At 45.6% G+C, this 18,789-nt stretch overlaps 3 protein-coding genes across 4 annotated transcripts; 1 reads left to right on the top strand and 2 right to left on the bottom strand.

Moving 5' to 3' along the window:
• Positions 1 to 1,515: 1,515 nt before the first annotated feature.
• Positions 1,516 to 4,007, bottom strand: LOC4342427 (uncharacterized). Of its 2 annotated transcripts, none has more exons than XM_015791903.3 (4): positions 3,920 to 4,007; positions 3,673 to 3,812; positions 1,937 to 2,091; positions 1,516 to 1,850 (listed from the first exon to the last, which is right to left on the bottom strand). In XM_015791903.3, exons 2-4 carry the CDS (start codon positions 3,796 to 3,798, stop codon positions 1,742 to 1,744), a joined length of 390 nt encoding a protein of 129 aa, XP_015647389.1. In that variant the 5' UTR covers positions 3,799 to 3,812; positions 3,920 to 4,007; the 3' UTR covers positions 1,516 to 1,741. The 2 variants fall into 2 exon arrangements, with proteins under 2 accessions (XP_015647389.1, XP_015647388.1); XM_015791902.3 differs by having other exon boundaries at positions 3,903 to 4,007.
• Positions 4,008 to 6,409: 2,402 nt separating this feature from the next.
• LOC4342429 (D-amino-acid oxidase) lies at positions 6,410 to 7,909 on the top strand. The gene is made up of 2 exons (XM_015791900.3): positions 6,410 to 7,224; positions 7,318 to 7,909. Exons 1-2 carry the CDS (start codon positions 6,438 to 6,440, stop codon positions 7,704 to 7,706), a joined length of 1,176 nt encoding a protein of 391 aa, XP_015647386.1. The 5' UTR covers positions 6,410 to 6,437; the 3' UTR covers positions 7,707 to 7,909.
• A 53-nt stretch (positions 7,910 to 7,962) lies between these two features.
• LOC4342430 (uncharacterized) lies at positions 7,963 to 10,360 on the bottom strand. Its single transcript, XM_015791901.3, has 4 exons — positions 10,025 to 10,360; positions 9,743 to 9,921; positions 8,663 to 8,771; positions 7,963 to 8,568 (listed from the first exon to the last, which is right to left on the bottom strand). The coding sequence occupies exons 1-4, from the start codon at positions 10,328 to 10,330 to the stop codon at positions 8,257 to 8,259; spliced, it is 906 nt and encodes a 301-aa protein (XP_015647387.1). The 5' UTR covers positions 10,331 to 10,360; the 3' UTR covers positions 7,963 to 8,256.
• Between the last annotated feature and the right edge of the window lie 8,429 nt (positions 10,361 to 18,789).

Below are 18,789 nucleotides of genomic sequence, written 5' to 3' on the forward strand. Positions count from 1 at the left end.
TTGTTTTATGCCTTCTTTATCAGGTCCGATGATATTGTATCCGTTTTGCGACTCCACCCTACGATATCGTGTTCGTTTCATGGCTCCGCCCTACGAATCATGGTATAGCACTACCAGGGGCAAATCCAGAACAAGATTTAGGGGGGACTCATCTCCTTCTTTTTTCTTCAGTTCCCCTACTATTCATGTTCTCTCTATTCTTTCCCTTTCATCTCCCCTTTTAACAATAGTGATCCAGTAGGGTAGGGGGGACTCGAGTCCCCCAGCACTACACTGGATCCACCCCTACGCACTACTGTACATCGATACCGCTTGTTTATTCGCTGTGTAAAAGAAATTTCATCCGGTATAATTTTTTTTAAAAAAAAGATGAACGGTACTATATTTTTCCAAAAAAAATTTCTCCACATATTCACCCTCTTCTCCTTTCTTCCCCATCCTCTTCCCATCTATGTTCTTGGGTAAGGGTTGGAAACCCTCACCTCTCACACGGAAAACGGAACGATGAATTAGTGCACGATCAATTAAGTATTAGCTAAAAAAACTTTAAAAATGGGTTATGATTTTTTAAAAGCAACTTTCCTATAGAAAATATTTTAAAAAAATACACTGTTTACCAGTTTAGGAAACGTGTGCACAGAAAATGAGGAGGAGAGGATGGGAATAGGTAGTGCCGAACACGTCTCTCCCCAACGAGGCGGCGAGCCGGCGAAGGAAGCTCTCGCTTGGGGAGATCACCCACGGTGGAGCTCGAGCTCGCCTGAGGAAGGCTCAATGCGGCGGCGGTCGGCGGAGAGGCACTGCAACGTGCAGAAAATTCTGAATGTTCAGAGCCTGAAGAATGATCCGAGAAAGACTGAAACTTGGTGCTGTTTGCTGTTCTGAATTCTCGCCTGCGTTCAAGCTAGTTGGCGTTTCAGCTTCAGTAACATTGCACGGTACAGTTTGGGTTGATAGAAGAAGCCATTCGATAAGTTTTGGCCTGACATCACGAGTTCATCTTTGATTTCTGAACATTTGATAGAGTCGAGCTAGCTAAATCTCTGATGTGCGACAGATTTCTTGTCGTACGTGGAGCATAAATTGAAATTTGATCGGTTTAGTGCCTCTGCCATGACAAAAGGTGTTCAGGAGCATCATTCTTCAGACAACGGTTGCACTGCTCAATATTCAGACAAGGAGTGGAAGCAATGCATTCTTCACAAGGAGAGTTTTTTTCCCAACCCACAGATGATTGGAGTATCAGATTGTCAGTGACTTCTTTCCACTGATGATTCGAGTAATTCAGAGAGATTTGTTTTTTCTTCTGCCACAAGGAGTACTCCTAATGAAGCATAAGGACTTTGTTATCCATACTAGCTGCAAACCCTACTCCCTACGCATCAATGTTCAGTTTACAACACACAAACTCTATGTAAGTATGGCCATGAATCATCTAGCAAAAGGGCCACCACAGCAAGAAGAAGAAACAACACGACTGGATAGACTCACATTGCAGGCAGATGAACTCTCACAGACAAAAAACCATCAGAGGGATGCATAGGCTAATGTGTAGGAGCACACTCTAGCATCACACACATATGTGCACAGTAGTTCCTCACGGGTCTAGCGCTATCCATTACTGAAGGCATTTTCTAGGCCCTAGCTAATATAAATTGCCTGTTGGCTACATCAAAGATCATAGTTCCATCAGTGCTATGTTTTGACCTCACAGATGCAGCAAACAAGACAGTAGCCACCTCTAATACCTATGACTTGCTATGTAGACCAGCGATCCACCCCATACAAGACCACACATGAGTCTGAAGCGAAACTGCATCCTGTTTGCCTCAGCCTCCATCATCTCAACCCTACAAGTTCAATCATAAAAATAAAAAAAATGATTAAACACATTAGTTAACTGAGAAAATGCGCATCACAAAAAAAAAAAACTAACCTTGCCATTGCTCTTTGTTTTTCAACTGCGAACTTCATCAGTTGCACCTCCCGCTTCAGCTCAAACTCCACCATATTTATCCTGCCGTTCATCTCCGCCAAATCTGCCACCTTGGCGCACCTCCCACCTCCGTTTGAGCAACCACGAGACGCGACCTACAAATAAACAAACAAAAAACTTAGAGTACATTAATCGCATACGACATTCAAAATCATTTCATTCCAAATAAGCCAAAATCCAGTAGAAGCCATATAGGTTGAGGTTGGATTGAGCTGCAATAAGTTTGGTGGTGGAAATTGAAGCAGAGACTACAAGCTACTAACAGAAGTGGGGAGGAAGAAAAATATTGACAAGTTCCAAGCCAGGAACAAGTTGCCGCTATCATTATAACAAGGTGCAGAGGTTCTGAAGCAAGGAGTCATTTGGAGGATCGGAAGCGGAGATAATGTTAAAATTTGGGGCGACCCATAGCTGCCTAGGAGTACATCTCGAAAACCAGTCACACCACAGGGTCAAAACTTGTTTTCCACTGTTTATGATCTTGTAGATCCAATAACATGACAATGGGACAAGGAGTTAGTGCAAGATACCTTCTGGACAGAAGATGCAGAAACTATTCTACCTATACCCCGGACCGAGAAATTTGATAATAAGCCATCCCATCCGTGCGCCTTTGATAATATAACATCCAATCCGCATGCCTTTGATAAAATACCACTGGGCCTGCGAATTTTTTGATTCCATGTCACTTTCACCAGAGGAAGACAGGAGATGGTGGCCACTGGCAGCGGCAGCGATGGCGCGGGCAGCAGCGGGGCGATGTAGTGGCGGCACGAGTAGCAGCAGCAGCAGCCGATGTCATCGTCGGCCTGCAGTTCACCTTCACCTTCTTCGTCAACCAAGCAGCAAGCATCACCATCAAGCAAGCCACGAGCAGCAGCAGCTCATCTCATTCGTGATCGTCGCCGCGCCATTCGCTTGATGGAGAAAGCGGCCTGATCCGCATCGGGGTCGCCGGATCCATTCCTTGTCGTCCTCGCAGCACGTCACAGCGTCTCCTTCACCCCGCCCAGTCGTCTGCAGGCTGACAACGACATCCTCGGCTGCTGCTGCTACTCGCGCCGCCACTACATCACCCCGCTGCTGCCCGCGCCACCGTTGCCACTGCCAACAGCTACCGTCTCCTGCCCTCCTCCGGCGAAAGTGACACGAAATCAAAAAAATCGCAGGCCCAGTTGTATTTTATCAAAGGCGCGCGGATTGAATGATATATTATCAAAGGCGCACGGATTAAATGGCTTATTATCAAATTTCTACACGAGGGCATGGTCGCATGGATGATATCCTGGCATGGCACTTGGATGCAAAAGGGTATGTTCTCGGTGAAAGGCAACGTTTAAGTCATCAAGGGACAGCCTCCACAAGCCATCCAGCCCTTGTAGCAGATGAAGTTTTGGAAGATGAGATGTCCTAACAGAATTAAACACTTTATGTGGAGGATGGCTCACAACTCTCTAGTCCTGTGTTGTAATTTAAAAAAGGAGGGATATGGATGTTTGACACGCAATGCTTTATGTGCAAAAGAATGGAGGTCACTTAATTTTTCCAGTGCAAATCTGTAAAACGCGTCTAACCTAGAAGAAATTAGAGAGACATTGGCCTCACAGCAAACATCAGTCGAGATGGTGGAGAACATTCAAAAAAAAAAAAAAAAAAGAGAGAAGGAAGAAGCTTACCATAGCGGGGAGGGAGGAAGTCCGGGTAGCGGGAGCCTTCGAGAGGAGTTCGCCGGCCGCCAGTCCCGCACCGGCGCCGGATCCGCCGCGCATCGCCCTGGCTAGCGCCGCCGTCGCCATCGCCATCGCCGCCGCCCCTTCTGTTCATCAGAGTGGCTCCCGCGATTAGGTCAAAGTGTGGGAGAAGGCGAGAAGACCCGAGATAGCAAAAACCCAAAACGGGAAGGTACCTCACACGATTGCTCACCCTATTCGCCGCCGCCGCCGCCGCCGCCCAAGTCGCCGTGAAAAGCGCTGCCGCCGCCGACGTTGCGCCTCCGGTTCGAACCAGCTGCGGCGGAGAAGGGAAGGGGACTTCGACGCTTCGTAGCAGGGCAGGTGAAATGGGCTGTGTGTGTTGGGCCTTTTCAGTAGTGGGCCGCATCTCATATGGGTTGGCTTGTTAGTATTTCTTTTTCTCTGTTTATTAGTGGAATAAGTTCATCTGAGGTCCCTTAATTTGTCACCGAATCCGATTTTCGTACCTCAACCAAAAACCAGATACAACGAGTCCCTCAACTATCAAAACCGGAGCAGATAAGGTCCCTCGGCGATTTAGATGGCGGTTTTGGCTGACGTGGCACATATGTGGCTGATTTGACTCGGTCTTCATCTCACGTGGCATTGACGTGGCACTTACGTGGCAATTCGATCCAGAAAAATAATAAAATATGTGGGACCCACATGTCAGTTCCACCCACACAATTATAAAAGAAGTGGCGGGGCCCACGTGGGCCCCACGTGTCATTGTCAATCACCTCCTCTTCTTCCTCCTCTATCCCCATCTCCCCTCTCTTAATCTCTCCGAGAGCGTAGATGGCGATGGAGTCCACGAGCAGGTAGGCGAGCCAGAGGAGCAGGCCGAGCACGGCGGAGACGTTGCGCTTGCAGATGACGGCGGAGAAGAGGAGGAACACCTGCAGCGCGAGGCTGGAGAGCACAAGCACGCGGATTTCCCACGCGTTCCACAAGGCCACCACGCTTGCCATGGATCCCTCCATCTTCGTCTTCCAATCTGCCGCCTGTAGCACGATTCCAGCGTTTCTTCTCCCCGGTCATTGCCTAATCCTCTCGGAAACACTGATCTCGTCTTCCCTCGGTGAACGCATTTTTTTTTCTCGATGGAAAGCTTAAAACGCGTAAAGGAGAAACATGCCAAGAAAACTGACCTGATTTGGCTAAACTGATTCAACCATCTCGAAGTCTTGCATACTGTGTACTTGTGTAGCTTGTCTACTACTGATTTGGCTAAACTCCTTCCTTTGTTAGTGAGTTGGAGAGGCCAGAGCCATTGATGGCGGTGGAAGTTGTCCAGTTTCTTGTAAGAAAGTTTGTGGAGGAGGAGGCAGCAGCGGAGCTCCCTTTCCGCGCGCACTTCTACGACGTCAAGGCCGAACTGGAGAAGGCCGCCATTTCTTCCACCAACGACGATGAGCTCCGGCAGTGTCTGTACGAGCTCAATGACCTGCTCGCCGTGTGCCGCTTGCGCTCGCCAGCCGGACGAACATGCGGCCGGGCTGCTTCTCCCCGTCCGAAGCGTGGCGTTCCAACAGCTTGAAGAAGAGGGTGATCGCCGTCAAGCGCCGAGTTCTGCGGTGCGTCGAGAGCGATTCCAGCGGCGTTGGCGGCAACGCCGCTGTCGCCGCAGCCTTGGAGGAGGAGGACAGCGCCGCCACGGGCTTCAGCCGGTGGACCTCCTCCTGGATCGAAGAGGGCACCGTCCACGGGTTCGACCAGCAGCTCGCCGAGCTGGAATCCATGGCGGAGTGCGGCGCCGGAGGACTTACCGGCGTCGGCATCGTCGGCATGGCTGGCGTCGGGAAGACCGCGCTCGCGCAGCTCGTGTTCAACAGCCTGCAGGCCAGGCGACGAGGAGAGGGGCGGCGGCCGCCGGCGTTAGGCCAAGGGGGCGGGAGTGGAGGAGGCCGCGCCTCTCCACGGTCCTTATCTCCGTCGGCGAGAGGAGGGAGCAGAGGAGAGAGATGAAGAGAGGAAGAAGAGGGGATTGACAATGACAGGCGGGGCACACGTGGGCCCCGCTATTTTTTAATTATTGTGTGTGTGGGGAACTGGCCCTACGAGTTTTATTATTTTTCCGGATCAAATTGCCACGTCAGATGAAGACGAAGTCAAATTAGCCACGTATGCGCCACATCAACCAATACCGCCATCTAAACCGCCGAGGGACATTATCTACACCGGTTTTGATAGTTGAGAGATCCGTTGTATCTGGTTTTTCGGTTGAGGGACGAAAATCGGATTCATTGACAAGTTAAGGGATCTCTGATGAACTTATTCCTTTATTAATAGTACCTGTTTGATTCAAAAGTATCTGATTGAATTTGAAAGCTGAATATAATTTGACTTTGAAAGTTGGGTGATACTACTACTAGATATTATTATTCTTGAACATAGAGTCTAATTAAAAAATTGAAAAATTCCAGTAAACTTTGTACTCAGTTTTTAAAACTTTCTACAAAATATTTTAAAAACTTTCAACTCAACATTTAAATATCTCTTCTAATGAATATTTATAAAAACTCTACCCAGATTAGACAACTTCCAATTCAAATTTTAACTTTGAGCTCAAATTTCGAGCAGTCCAACTGGGAAGCCGAATGGGGAGGGGTAGTACAGTCATTTCATAATTATAATATCCCCCCCATTATTTGACACTCGCCTTCCTTCACCACATTCCACTCCAAACACACACACGCTTCCATCCCATGGCGACCTCGCCGGCGGCGGCGCCGCCGCGGCGCGTGGTGATTTGCGGCGGCGGGGTCGTCGGAGCGTGCACGGCCTACTTCCTCTCCACCCACGCGGCCTCCCCGACTGTCCCGACCCTCGTCGAGAAGTCGTCCCCGGCCTGCGCCGCCTCGGGCAAGGCCGGCGGCTTCCTCGCGCTCGACTGGTGCGACAAAACCCCGGCCCTCTCCGCGCTCGCTCGCGCCTCCTTCGCGCTCCACCGCCGCCTCGCCGCCACGCTCGACGGCGGCTCCGCCTACGGCTTCCGCCCCGTCCACACCCTCTCCATCTGCCTCCCCACCGACCCGGACCCCGCCGCCGCCGCCGCCGCCGCGGCGTCCCCGCTGCTCCCCGCCTGGGTCGACCCCGCCGCGTCCGCCGCGCCGCCGAGGGAGCTCGGGACGACGGACACCACCGCGCAGGTCCACCCGGGCTTCTTCACCAAGGCCGTCCTCGCCGCGTCCGGCGCCGAGGTGGTCATCGGCGAGGCGGAGCGCGTCGTCGTCCGGGACGGCCGCGTCGCCGGGGTTGTGGTCAGGGGCCGCGGCGAGGTGGACGCCGACGCCGTGGTGCTCGCGCTCGTCCCCTGGTCGGGGAGGTTCGAGATGGTCAGGGAGGTGTTCGACGTGTCCGGCCTCAAGGCGCACAGCATCGTGCTCCGGCCGCGTGAGCCCGAAAACATCACGCCGCACGCCCTGTTCCTCAGCTACCAGCCAGAGCCCGGCGCCAAGATGCTCGACCCGGAGGTCTACCCGCGGCCCACCGGTGCGCCATTGCCGCCGCCCACTCAAGCAACTAACCCCAAATTCCCAATTGCATCTTGCCTATTTACCCACCATTGATGTTTGTGTTGCACAGGGGAGGTGTACATTTGTGGAATGACCAAGGATGAGGAGGTGCCCGATGACCCGGAGACGATCACCGGTGAGCCGGACTCAATTGCGATGCTGCACAAGATCGCCGGGAGGGTTTCCGGCCAGCTGAAGAGGGAGGAAGGCGCGGAGGTGGTGGCGGAGCAGGCTTGCTACCTGCCGTGCACCGATGACGGTTTGCCGGTGATCGGGGAGATGCCTGGAGTGAAGGGTTGCTATGTCGCCACCGGGCACAGCTGCTGGGGGATCCTCAATGCTCCAGCCACCGGTGCCGCTCTCGCAGAGCTCATCCTCGACGGCGATGCCAAGATCGTCGATCTCGCGCCGTTCAGCCCAGCAAGGTTTCTCAAGAAGAAGAGTAAGCGTGGAGTTTAGTGTAGATTGTGATGAGTTTGCTTCCTTGATGCCATGTCTGGATGAATAAATTTGTTCTCTGTCTGCTGGTATCCTTCATTCCTTTGTGAGGACTGAGAGAACAAATATGTACAACAATGTACTGTACTGATGAATAATAAGTAAACCATGAACACTTGCATGAGAACAGCTTTCAGATGCTGTCAACTGCAGAGAATTCATCACACTCTGTACGATCATGAGCATGAAACAATAGAGAATACACAGAAAAATTCAGTACCCAAAATGAGTGATTCCATATAATGTATTGCTTCCCAGATACATTTGCCATGCTATTCTGTGTTCTACTCAGCATGTAATTCAGAGATAATAACTGTGTCTTGCAATGAATTTTGCCTCCAGAAAATTCATTCAGTTCCACAAATAAAGTAGACGCTAATCTAACTGCAGAACTGAACATCCTTTGCCAGTATTGCAAGTATTACAGAGAGTATGCGAGATTCCGTTCCAATTTAAACTAATACTGGATTTGGTTCTAAATCAGTTCTGTCCAAACATATGCCATCATGGTTTAGTCCAAGTATAGTGTTGCCTTCTTCACTGCTTGGAACGAAGTTTGCAGCCTCCAGTCCCTTTTTTTCCTGTTCAATGGCCTTCCTTTCCCAGCTGCAGCTCGGTTCTCCTTGACATCTGCCAGCTTCCAGATGCAATGTTCTGCCTGAATGTCAACAGACTCGAGCAAGAAGATTCCATCCTTCTGCAGGATCTGCTTCGGGACGACATCATCGCCTTCAACAAGGTATTGCACCCTCATGGCCATATCTTTAAAACGATCCAGATCCTTGGGCACCTTGAGAAGTCGTTCGGCTCCTGGTGATGAGACCTGCATTGAGTAAATCGGTTCTCAGTAAGTCATTCAGAAAAATGCAGATGGAACTAATCAGCAATTGAGTAAGAAATTTGATTGGGTGACTTGCCTCAATTGCCAGGTCCAGCGGTATTTCGCCTTGTTCGATTAGCTCGTCCAGTTTCTGCTTGTAGAGTTTATTAAAACTCTCGATTTCCTCGATACCAGGGCACCCATATCTGTCGAATTTCAAGACAAAGAAAAGGGAAAGGAGCATAATTGTCATATCATTGGTTATCAAGATCAGGTCAGATGATAAGGACATTTCTGGTGGTATCTGGAGGTTCCAGAATTGCGATGCAATATGGCATGGCCCAAAAAGGAGATATGATCCAATCATGCTGTGAACTAGCATGTGATATACAATGAACCACTGAAGAATGGAAAGCATGCTACTCCTAAAATGATAGGCAATTTGACATGGTATTTTTCAGGCATTAATTAATTAACTAATGTGAGAGTGATGAGATGAGCCAATAAAGTGCATGAACATCAGAATTCTTCAGGGACCAGGGCATCCTATAGGAGACAAATCAAGCAATAACTCTGAAGAGTTTGATGTGAGATTTATGTGACTCTGGATAGTGCATATGTCTCACAAATCAGACCGATGCATTACATGACACAATAACAATACATGGTGTCCACTTATGATTCATGCACACACACTCCAGTGTCTCCATGTGCAAGTGCTAAGTGCGGTGTTGCAATGTTCAGATGAGATCAACCAACGGTTCAAACTAAAATCATGGCCAATTTGACATGGCATTTTCCAGGCATTAACTAATGGGAGCAATGAGACGGGCCTACAAGGCACATACAAATTGATCTCCCTAAAACAACCCCAAAATGTTGGAACTCTTCAGGATCAGGGGTAACCTATAGGAAACAAACTAAACAAGGATCTTTGAAGAGCTCAATGTGAGAAGTGTGTGACTCGGGATGTTGCATATGTATCAGAATTCAGACAGATGCTACATGACACAATAAGAACAAACAGAGTCTACTCATGATTCATTGATTCATGCGCGCGCGCGCGCACACACACACTCTCCAGTTTCTCCATGTTCCAGTACTGAGTGAAGTGTTTAAATGAAATGTTCAGATGAAGCAACGCTTCAAACTAGTACAAGTGCCAAGTTTTCCTCACCTGTTGGTGAGCTTGTCAAGCCTGACGTAGACGTATCCCTTGGGCGACACCTTGAAGGCGAACATCGCAACGTCGTCGCCGAAGTGCTCGCCAAGAACCTCCTCGGCCGCCGCCAGAGCGCGCTTCCCCCACTCGACGCCCCTCAGGGCGACCCCACCGCCGTCGCCACCGTCACCGATCTGAAAACGCACCAAGGTAACAGTCACGAACAACGCCGAACAGAGCGGGCACTGGGCGTGCTCCACGCGGAGGAGTTGCGGTTGCGGAGACGAACAACCAAACCTCGGGCTCGACATCTTCCTCCTCCTCCTCCTCCTCCTCCCACTCCGCCATCCACTCCTGCGCCTCACCCTCCTCGGCGCCGGCCTCGCCTGCGCCAGCGCCGCCCTGCGCCCTGCTCGCGAGAGAGCGCGTCCAATCCGCGCCAGCCGCGCGCACCGCAGGGAGGAGGCTCCGGGGATAGGAACCTGGGGAACAATAAGGGAGAGAAGCGCGGCGGATGCAGGACGAGGCGGCGGCGCGGCGGGGGCATTCCGTCGAGCACCTGGCGAGCAGCGCGCGGATCGCCTGGGCGCGCGCGTGCGCCATTCTGGGAAAATCCGTCGGCTCGCGTCTGGTGCTCTCTTTCAGGCTTTCGGCTGGGCTGGGTATGTTGTCTCTGAGACGGTATTGATTGGCTGGGCCTAAATGGGCTTTCGACCGTGTATGTGGACATGGGCCCAATTTGGTGGATGGAATGATGAAGGCCCAATATAAGTGGTTTCATGATCTCACTTCTCACCGGTTTTTCCTCGTATATTTCTCTACCGAAATGAAAAAAAAATGTCTTTTCCTTTCTTTTCTCTAATGTATTTTTTTATTACGATTACACAACTGATAACACCACTACACGCATAACACCACACTAACACTCTCAAAATACGTCTCCTAACATATGCTCTATACAAAAATCAACGACATATCTACAATCTCACAAAAAAATCATGTTCAAAGCTAACCTGATTTTTCATGTGGTGGAGTTTAACATTTGTGCTTTGATCAAGAATCAAGATACCCCATATATCTAATTGGCTATTATACCATCACACATATGTATTATCTTTTCTTCAGGTACTTAATTTGGGAGAGGCGAGCAAAAAATTAGTATACTACTGGCAAAAAAAAAAGTACTGACCTGGTGTATTGGTAGTCAAAGGTGTACTTGCTACATAATTGATGAAATTTTTTTGGTACGATAGAAGAAACTATAGTATATACGAATGGATTTTCCTCAAGAACATATATACGAATGAATTTCTAAAACGACAAAATAGAGTTGGTAGGATAATGTGGATTTTTTTCTTGTGGGGTACGTAAATTCCTATGTGAGGTCTTCTATAGATTGTAGAATCAATTGTTTCAAATGATTTTTGTGAGTTAGGAAAAATCAATCCACATTTTAGAGAGATATTCTAGCATGCTTACAAATTCCTTTTGTGTATTCCACAATATGCAAACCCTCTCTTTCTCCCTTCTCTCTAGCTATAATAGTGAATCGATTTCGAAATTTTTATTTCCCTATATTCCACACATAAGATTCAAACACATTGTTTTTAAAATTCATGTTATTTTTCATATTGGATTCAATAAGTCATAACATATTGATCTTGTGATTTCTCCTCTATTATTTTTACTCACTCACATGATCCATATGACCATATCTCACTACTATTCATATATTTTTTTATATATTTATGCTTTATATATTTATGCTTGTAATCAAGATTTCGTAGCAACCGCTACCTTCTCGCCTTCGCATACGTCTTCAGATCCGTCCCCCTACCCAGTTAGTTCTTATGTCATTTTATCAGCAAAAACATATTAGTAATACATACTCCCTCCTCTGTGCCAATATGCTGGTTGTTTTAAGATTGGTGAGCTACATTAGCAGAAGATGAAAATTACTAGGTTACCCCAAATTATTACTAGTACTAGTTGCAGTAGTCATTTCAATCAGGAAATTAGCACAATTAGCGCTAGCGCCAGCCACACAAGTCACACAAGAATATTTAAGCATAAAGTTAATTAGTGCCACTTATTAATTATGCAAGCAATAATAGTACTACTTCATTGCCAAAACGTCAAGTATTTAGGGACTAGTGTTAGGAGACAAAACATCAAGCAATATGGGATGGAGAGAGTATTACATATATCAAGATCATGTACTATATATATCTTGTGGACGGCGGCATTTGTAACAAGATTCTTTTTTTTATTTAATGTGCTCTCATGCAAAGCGGAGGCAAAGCTTAAAGTGACTTGGTGTTTGAATCTCCTGAAGATGAAGATAAAGATACATATTAAGTGTTTCACGTAAAACGAGATGGTAATAACGTGTGATTAATTAAGTTTTCATTATTACAAACTTGAAAATGTATTAATCTGATATTTTGGAATAACTTTCATATAGAAAGTTTTCACACGAAACACACTGTTTAGCAGTTTGAAAAGCGTGCCACGAGTATCCAAAAGTTTATTCAACTTTTGTTGGAGAAAAAAACAGGGCCGAGTATACCTAGGCTTGCCTTCATAATCAAGTTTAAATTCTCTTAAACCATCATGTATTCCACCACTGCCCTCATTCATGCTGTCGACTAAACACAGCTGCGAGCAGAACCTCTCCCAAGCAATTAGCTGGTTGGCCTTGAGTGAGGATCGAGTTAACATTGCCACATCCATATATATCCATACACCGAAAAAGAAAGTTGCACTTGTTTGTCAAGTGTCACTGCAAATTGCAACTTTGCAAGGCGAGTGAGCTTTTGTAAGTTGATAATGATGGTAACTTGTGCCCTTCCTGCTTGGCTCCTCGGAAGCATGTACCTTCCCCACTTGTTGTCTAGATATATGCTGCCTCCGTTGTTTTATATTATAAGTCGTTTTAACATTTTTCCTGATAAAACTTCCTTATGTTTGACCAATTATATTAGTCTCTTAAAAAAAACATCTAGAACACCAAATTAGTTTTATTATACGTGATATTGAATATATTTGATAATATGTATGTTTTATGTGAAAAATGTTACTATATTTTTCTATAAATTCTGTTAAATTTAAAGAAGTTTGAGTAAAAAAAAAAGTTAAAACGGTTTACAATATGGAACAGATGGAGTATATATATAATCGGTCATCTATACATTTACGAATTAAAACTCGCGAGTTCGTACGTTATTGCGGAACTATTCAGTTGACAGCGTACATCATGATTAACTTAGTCATGCCAAATTAAGAATTAATGTATAAGAGCATGATGCATACATACATAGAGTTCGCTTGTACACGCTCAAAATATAAAGATTTTTAGAATTCACGCGTGGTTTATACGCAATATAAGCATTTTCGTTATACTGATTCCAAATCCATATATTTTTGACCAATCAGGTGCATGGAAGAAGAATCAAAGTGATTCAAATTTCAAATAAGACTGATCATGAGGATTTTTTTTCTCCTTAACCTAATTTGATAAATAATCTAGAAATACTTATCTTTTTCAGGACATGGGAGTGCATAGTTAATTAATTAGTTAAACAAATTAAAGGAACACGCGTATATATATGCAGCAAGCAAGGCAGTGCAGTGCATTTTACAGCAGTTTAATTAATTAATTAAATTGGAGGGGGTGTTGGGAGGAGGGAGGCAGGGCGGCCGACACGCCAGCCAGCGCTTATTCAACCAAAAGATTCAGCGATTATTTTTTAATCTAAGAAAAATTAATTAAAGCGCGCGATTTGCATGCATGCATGCGTGGCTGATTTAATCTGCCTCGGTATTCACGTACGAGACCGGATCCAATCGATCAATCGATTCCACTTAATTAGGGCTATTTTTCTTTTTTTTTTAACCGAATTGAGGATCTTCAAAGTAATTTCAAAAGAAGAAGGGGACTGATTTCTATAAAAATTATGTGTTTCAAACGGTCCTGATGACACTAGTTTTTTTTTGTGATAAAATCACTTAATCATACATGGGTCCTGATGCATCGATCTTCAAAATATGATAATCCAAAGCATTGAGTGTTTGACTCGGAACATGCATGCAATATAAATTATATAATGTACTCCCCGAAACAAATATATTTCCGTGACCACAGGGAGTATGCATGTATGTTACTGATATGTAATTTAAGCCTGGATACAATCTTCATTAACTCAATATATAGCAAATCCGTTTAATAATGTTGTTTTTTTCGATCGATTATGTGCATGTTTCCTCGAGGAATATTAATTTTTGTAATTTCATTTTGCTAGCTTAAGGATCGAATACGATGGATTTAAACTACTGGATATTAACTAAGCTGAACAAAACATAGAACGCGCGATTGATTATCTTTTATACGTACTACATGAATTTTCATGTACACCGGGCCCTTCTGTTTTCAGGCAGGCTATCAGTGAAACCGCATGGGATAATCGGGCGACCGACGCCGGGCGGACGCCCGCATGGGAAAATCGATTATTCCGTGCGGGCATCTTAATCCAACCGCACGGGATAATCCTCATTATCCCGTGTGATCGACTTAAGTGGACCGCATAGAAAATCGATTTTCGCGTGCGGGCTTTTTAAGTGGACCACACAGAAAAATAAAATATCCCTTCCTATTTTCCCTCTCACCCAATTCAAAATTTTCAACCCTCTCTCTTCCTTTTCCCTATTATATATATTCCTCTCCTCTCCTCCCCTCTCTCTCTCTCCTCTCTCTCTGCCTCTTTCCTCTCCTCCCCTCCTCTCCTCACCGAGCGCACGGGGCTCCACGGGCGATGCCGCCGATGGCGCGGGAGGCGACGCGGTGGCTGCTGGTGGAGGCGCGCCGCGGCGGCGGCTTGGCGACGACACAGGAGGTGGCGCGGCGAGTGGTGGAGCCGCGGCCGCGCCCACTCGATGACGACGACGACAGCACGACGTTGGTGAGCTCGCGACAACAATGGCGGCCTCGAGGAGACAAATCCATCGTCGGTGGGCTCAGGGGAGGCGGATCCGTCGCCCGTGAGCTCGGGGGAGTTGGATCCGTCGTCGGATTCGTCGGTGGAGGCGTGGACCCAGCGGGCTGCGCACGCGGCGGCCATCCCCGCACGGCGAGGCGGCGGCCGGGGAGCGGTGCCGCCGCTGCCGCCACTCGACCACTCCTCCCCATCCTCCCTATGCTCGCGCGAGGCGACCGGGAGCGGGCGCTGCCCTCCTCACGCCCAGATCCGGCGGTGGCGGCTGCCCCCCGCCCGGATCCGGTGGCGATGGCAGCCGGCACGGCGGTGTCGGCAGGGTGCCCAGATCTAGGGTTAGGGTTTCCAATTTTTGATTTTTTTTTTCTGATATTTATTTTCCCGTGTGGGCGACATAAGCACCCGTACGCGAAAATCCGATTTCCACGTGCGGGTGCGCCACCCGCACGAGAAAATAGTGATTTTCCTAGACATCCCGCTCCAGACGGGCGAATCTACCGCACGCAAAAATAACTATTGTAGTAGTGATGCCTCATCTCCAGGGTTTCCCAAACCTCCGGGGCAGAGGTTATCATGCCTCGGCGGTAAGCATGATAACCGCGGTAACCGTGGCAACCCATACGAAACCGTGTAAAATTTATCAAAATTTTGTATTATTTTTTGAATCTATTTAAATTTAAGGAGGTTATCGTGATTTTCCTTTTATCGTACCTCAAGATAAGCACGGTAACCGTACGGTTACCGGCGGTTTTCCTTTTACCTACCCCGTGGTATTCATGATCAAGCATATGGATGCATGCATAATGCAGAATGATCAATGGACACTATGAACACTAGTAGTACATATAAATGCACCCATGCATTACCATGTAATGTACAATGTATTCCTTTCCGTCTCAATTTATTCAAATCTTACACTAGATTAGGAGATGTGTAAAACTACATTGCCATATCCTCATTAATTACATCATAATTATTTTTCCAAAACAAATATTATAATGTTTATGATGGGTGAGAAGGGAAAGATACCCCTAAAAACGTTTTGGAATGTCAGATGAGCAAGTATTTTTTTATATAAATTTTAAATATAAAAGTAACAACTATTTTGATACGGAAAGAGTACGTGGCTACAAATAATTAAAGTCCAAGCAAAGAAAAACATACATGAAAAGAACTTGAATCGTTATGACCGATCGATCGGCAGCTTCCTAGATTTTTCCCGGATATTATGTCAGATCTCGACCATGATCGATCAGCTACATGCATGCATCGAATTGATTAATTTCTTAGAAAGTAGTTAACTGACGGAACTGGGCTAATTAAGATGAACATCATAACCCCATCCATGCATACTCCTTTGCACCCAAATAACTCGTATCGAATGTGGCACATCCTGTTTATGGTCTATTTGGTATAGCTCCAACTCCTAAATATAACTCCAGGAGTTGAGTCTGTAGTGAAGTTGTAGAGCTGTCTAAACCCAGCTCCACAACTCTAGTACATTTTATAAGAGAGCTTCACCCAACTCCACTCCCAATTTAGGTGGAGCTGAAACTGTTTGGCTGAGCTCCAGCTCCAGGAGGGGTGGAGTTGGAGCTGGAGCTGTGCCAAACAGGCCCTTAGATTCATCGTACTGGGATATGTCATATTCGATACGAGATTGGTTTATTTTGCGATGTACTCCCTCCGTCCAAAAAAAAGGCAAATCCTAGGTTTCCGTGTCCAACTTTGACTGTCCATCTTATATGAAATTTTTTTATAATTCGTATTTTCATTGTTGTTAGATGATAAAACATGATTAATATTTTATGCGTGACTTATCTTTTTAATTTTTTTCATAATTTTTTCAAATAAGACGGACGGTCAAACGTTGTGCACGAAAATCAGGATTGGTCTTTTTTTAGTACGGTGGAGTAATTAACAGCATGCATGGACTTTGATGAGTGACGAGTCATTGTCAACTGCTACCCGCAATGGTAAAGTAAGGTGGTCTCTATAAAATATGTACATCTCAGCAATAGACTAGATTAATAGTAAACCACCTCAATAGTATGTCTACATGGTATCTATAGCTCTCTTATGTATTGCCTTGTTTTTCTCTATAGACTATCTCTAAGTTAGTAGATAGTTTTGCTCTCTCTCTTCATTTAATATCTTCCAAGTAGGAAAATATGCTGATATGGATCTCTTGTAGAGAGCTTATAGATAACCATTGTGGGTGCCCTAAGAATAATGGACGGTTGACAATTCGACACAACTGCATACACGAGACAAGGCATTTACGTCGTTGTACGAAATCTGATCTGTATTTTGACATGACTAGCAGGATGTTTGCATGCATCAGATATGTAGACACTTAACCGTGCATCTCTTAATTACTGTACTTAGAGCAAGATAATAATAGAGCACACTTTCTACTATTAGCTCATCTTAAATCCAACATATATAATAGATTAGCTATAAGATTGGCTATAATTTTTTTCTTATCTCTCTATCTCTCATTTATATATTTAATGCATTTGTCTTGGAGCTAGTGATAAGCTAGCTCTTGCATAAGAGCCAACATCCTTAATTTTTCGCTACCTCTCTCCTCCACTTAAGCTTGTAGTAGGCTTGTAGCTCACTATTATACTTGCTCTTATTACTAATCCTGATTTATTAATCTTAGGGCCGGAAATCCAATTGTTGGAATTAAGCAAAAGCTTTTGAGTCAATTGGTTCACTAATGCTTGTACTAGTATTTTGTAAGTGCTCAATTTATACCTTCGAGTTTGTGAAAATCGTCAAAATTAAAGTACATTTAGAAACAATTAATCTGGGAAATTAACTTATTTTGGACCGGCCCGGTGTATCAAAATTAACTCCACGGGTCACAATCATGTTGCAACAATAGCTCGATGATCACACTGATAAAATCCATGAGTCTAGGCCACACATTTAGTTGCCTTAAAACGAAAGTTTTCAACCAAGAGACATATTCAATTAAGGATATAAGTGTTGAGTAAAATACAATAGCGGTTCTTAAACTTGTCATGAGGTTTCACTTAGATTCACGAACTTGCAAAGCGCATATCAAGGTCCCTTAACTTGGTTTATTGTATCATCCCGGTCCAAAGCGTCGTTTGGCCACAGTCTTACCTATGTAGCACGCCACGTGGACTATGACATGGCGTTTTTTTCCTTTCCCCTTTTCTTTTTCCTCCTATTTTTTTTATCTTTTTCCTCCACTAAGCCACCTCGAGCTCCCCTGTGTCGAAGAGGCCGCAGAAGAGAAAAATGAAAGAGGAAGAAGGGAGAAAAAAAAGAAATAATAATAATAACGTGCCATGTCGTCGTCTACATGTCATGTCACATAGGCAAGACCACGGTCAAATGAGACTTCGGACCGGGATGATACAATAAACCAAGTTTAAAAACCTCGATACACACTTTGCAAGTTCATGGACCTAGATAAAACCCGCTTACAAGTTTTAGGACCGCCAGTGCAATTTACTCTAAATTGAATGTTCTTTTATCTAAGGCCAATTAATAAGCTACACATGTTCAGGTTCAATAATTATATATCTTCTCATTGCATATATAATTAGTGAGTAAATTTCAAATACCCCATAGATATGCACACTTTTATCAAGAACGCCTAGGTTCTAAAAATCTTCTCTGGAAACCCCATTCACATAAGAAAGTAACACAAAATTAATTCACCACTTACAAAATCTAAATGCCCTCTTACCGTTCCAGGCCAACCTCCGACGTTGGCACTCTGAGCGCACCATCTTGTGTGGGTGATCTCCTTTTCCGTCGTTGATCTCCTTTTCCGCAAGGTTTTTTGTGTGGGTGAATCCCGCGAGCGAGCCTTGGAGCGGAGGAGTCATCCTAACTAGATCTAGGCTGTGTTCGTTCCCAGTGGTTGGGAGCACTACCCTCCCGCACGGAAAATGAAACAGACCATTAACACGTGATTAATTAAGTATTAGTTATTTTTTTTTTAAAAATGGATCAATATGATTTTTTAAACAACTTTCATATAGAAACATTTTTTTTTCAAAAAACATACCGTTTAACAGTTTGAAA

The sequence above is a fragment of the Oryza sativa genome, chromosome 7 (genome assembly GCF_034140825.1).
Source record: "Oryza sativa Japonica Group chromosome 7, ASM3414082v1".
NCBI lineage: Eukaryota > Viridiplantae > Streptophyta > Magnoliopsida > Poales > Poaceae > Oryza > Oryza sativa.

Excerpts from the sequence above, each read along its gene's own strand:
- LOC4342427 (XM_015791903.3), bottom strand. The coding sequence starts at position 3,798 with ATGGCGATGGCGACGGCGGCGCTAGCCAGGGCGATGCGCGGCGGATCC. Across the intron at positions 2,092-3,672 it reads CTTCCTCCCTCCCCGCTATG|GTCGCGTCTCGTGGTTGCTC; the intron begins GTAAGCTTCTTC and ends GTTTATTTGTAG. Across the intron at positions 1,851-1,936 it reads AAACAAAGAGCAATGGCAAG|GGTTGAGATGATGGAGGCTG; the intron begins GTTAGTTTTTTT and ends TTGAACTTGTAG.
- LOC4342429 (XM_015791900.3), top strand. The coding sequence starts at position 6,438 with ATGGCGACCTCGCCGGCGGCGGCGCCGCCGCGGCGCGTGGTGATTTGC. Across the intron at positions 7,225-7,317 it reads GGTCTACCCGCGGCCCACCG|GGGAGGTGTACATTTGTGGA; the intron begins GTGCGCCATTGC and ends TGTGTTGCACAG.
- LOC4342430 (XM_015791901.3), bottom strand. The coding sequence starts at position 10,330 with ATGGCGCACGCGCGCGCCCAGGCGATCCGCGCGCTGCTCGCCAGGTGC. Across the intron at positions 9,922-10,024 it reads AGGAAGATGTCGAGCCCGAG|ATCGGTGACGGTGGCGACGG; the intron begins GTTTGGTTGTTC and ends GTGCGTTTTCAG. Across the intron at positions 8,772-9,742 it reads CTTGACAAGCTCACCAACAG|ATATGGGTGCCCTGGTATCG; the intron begins GTGAGGAAAACT and ends GAAATTCGACAG.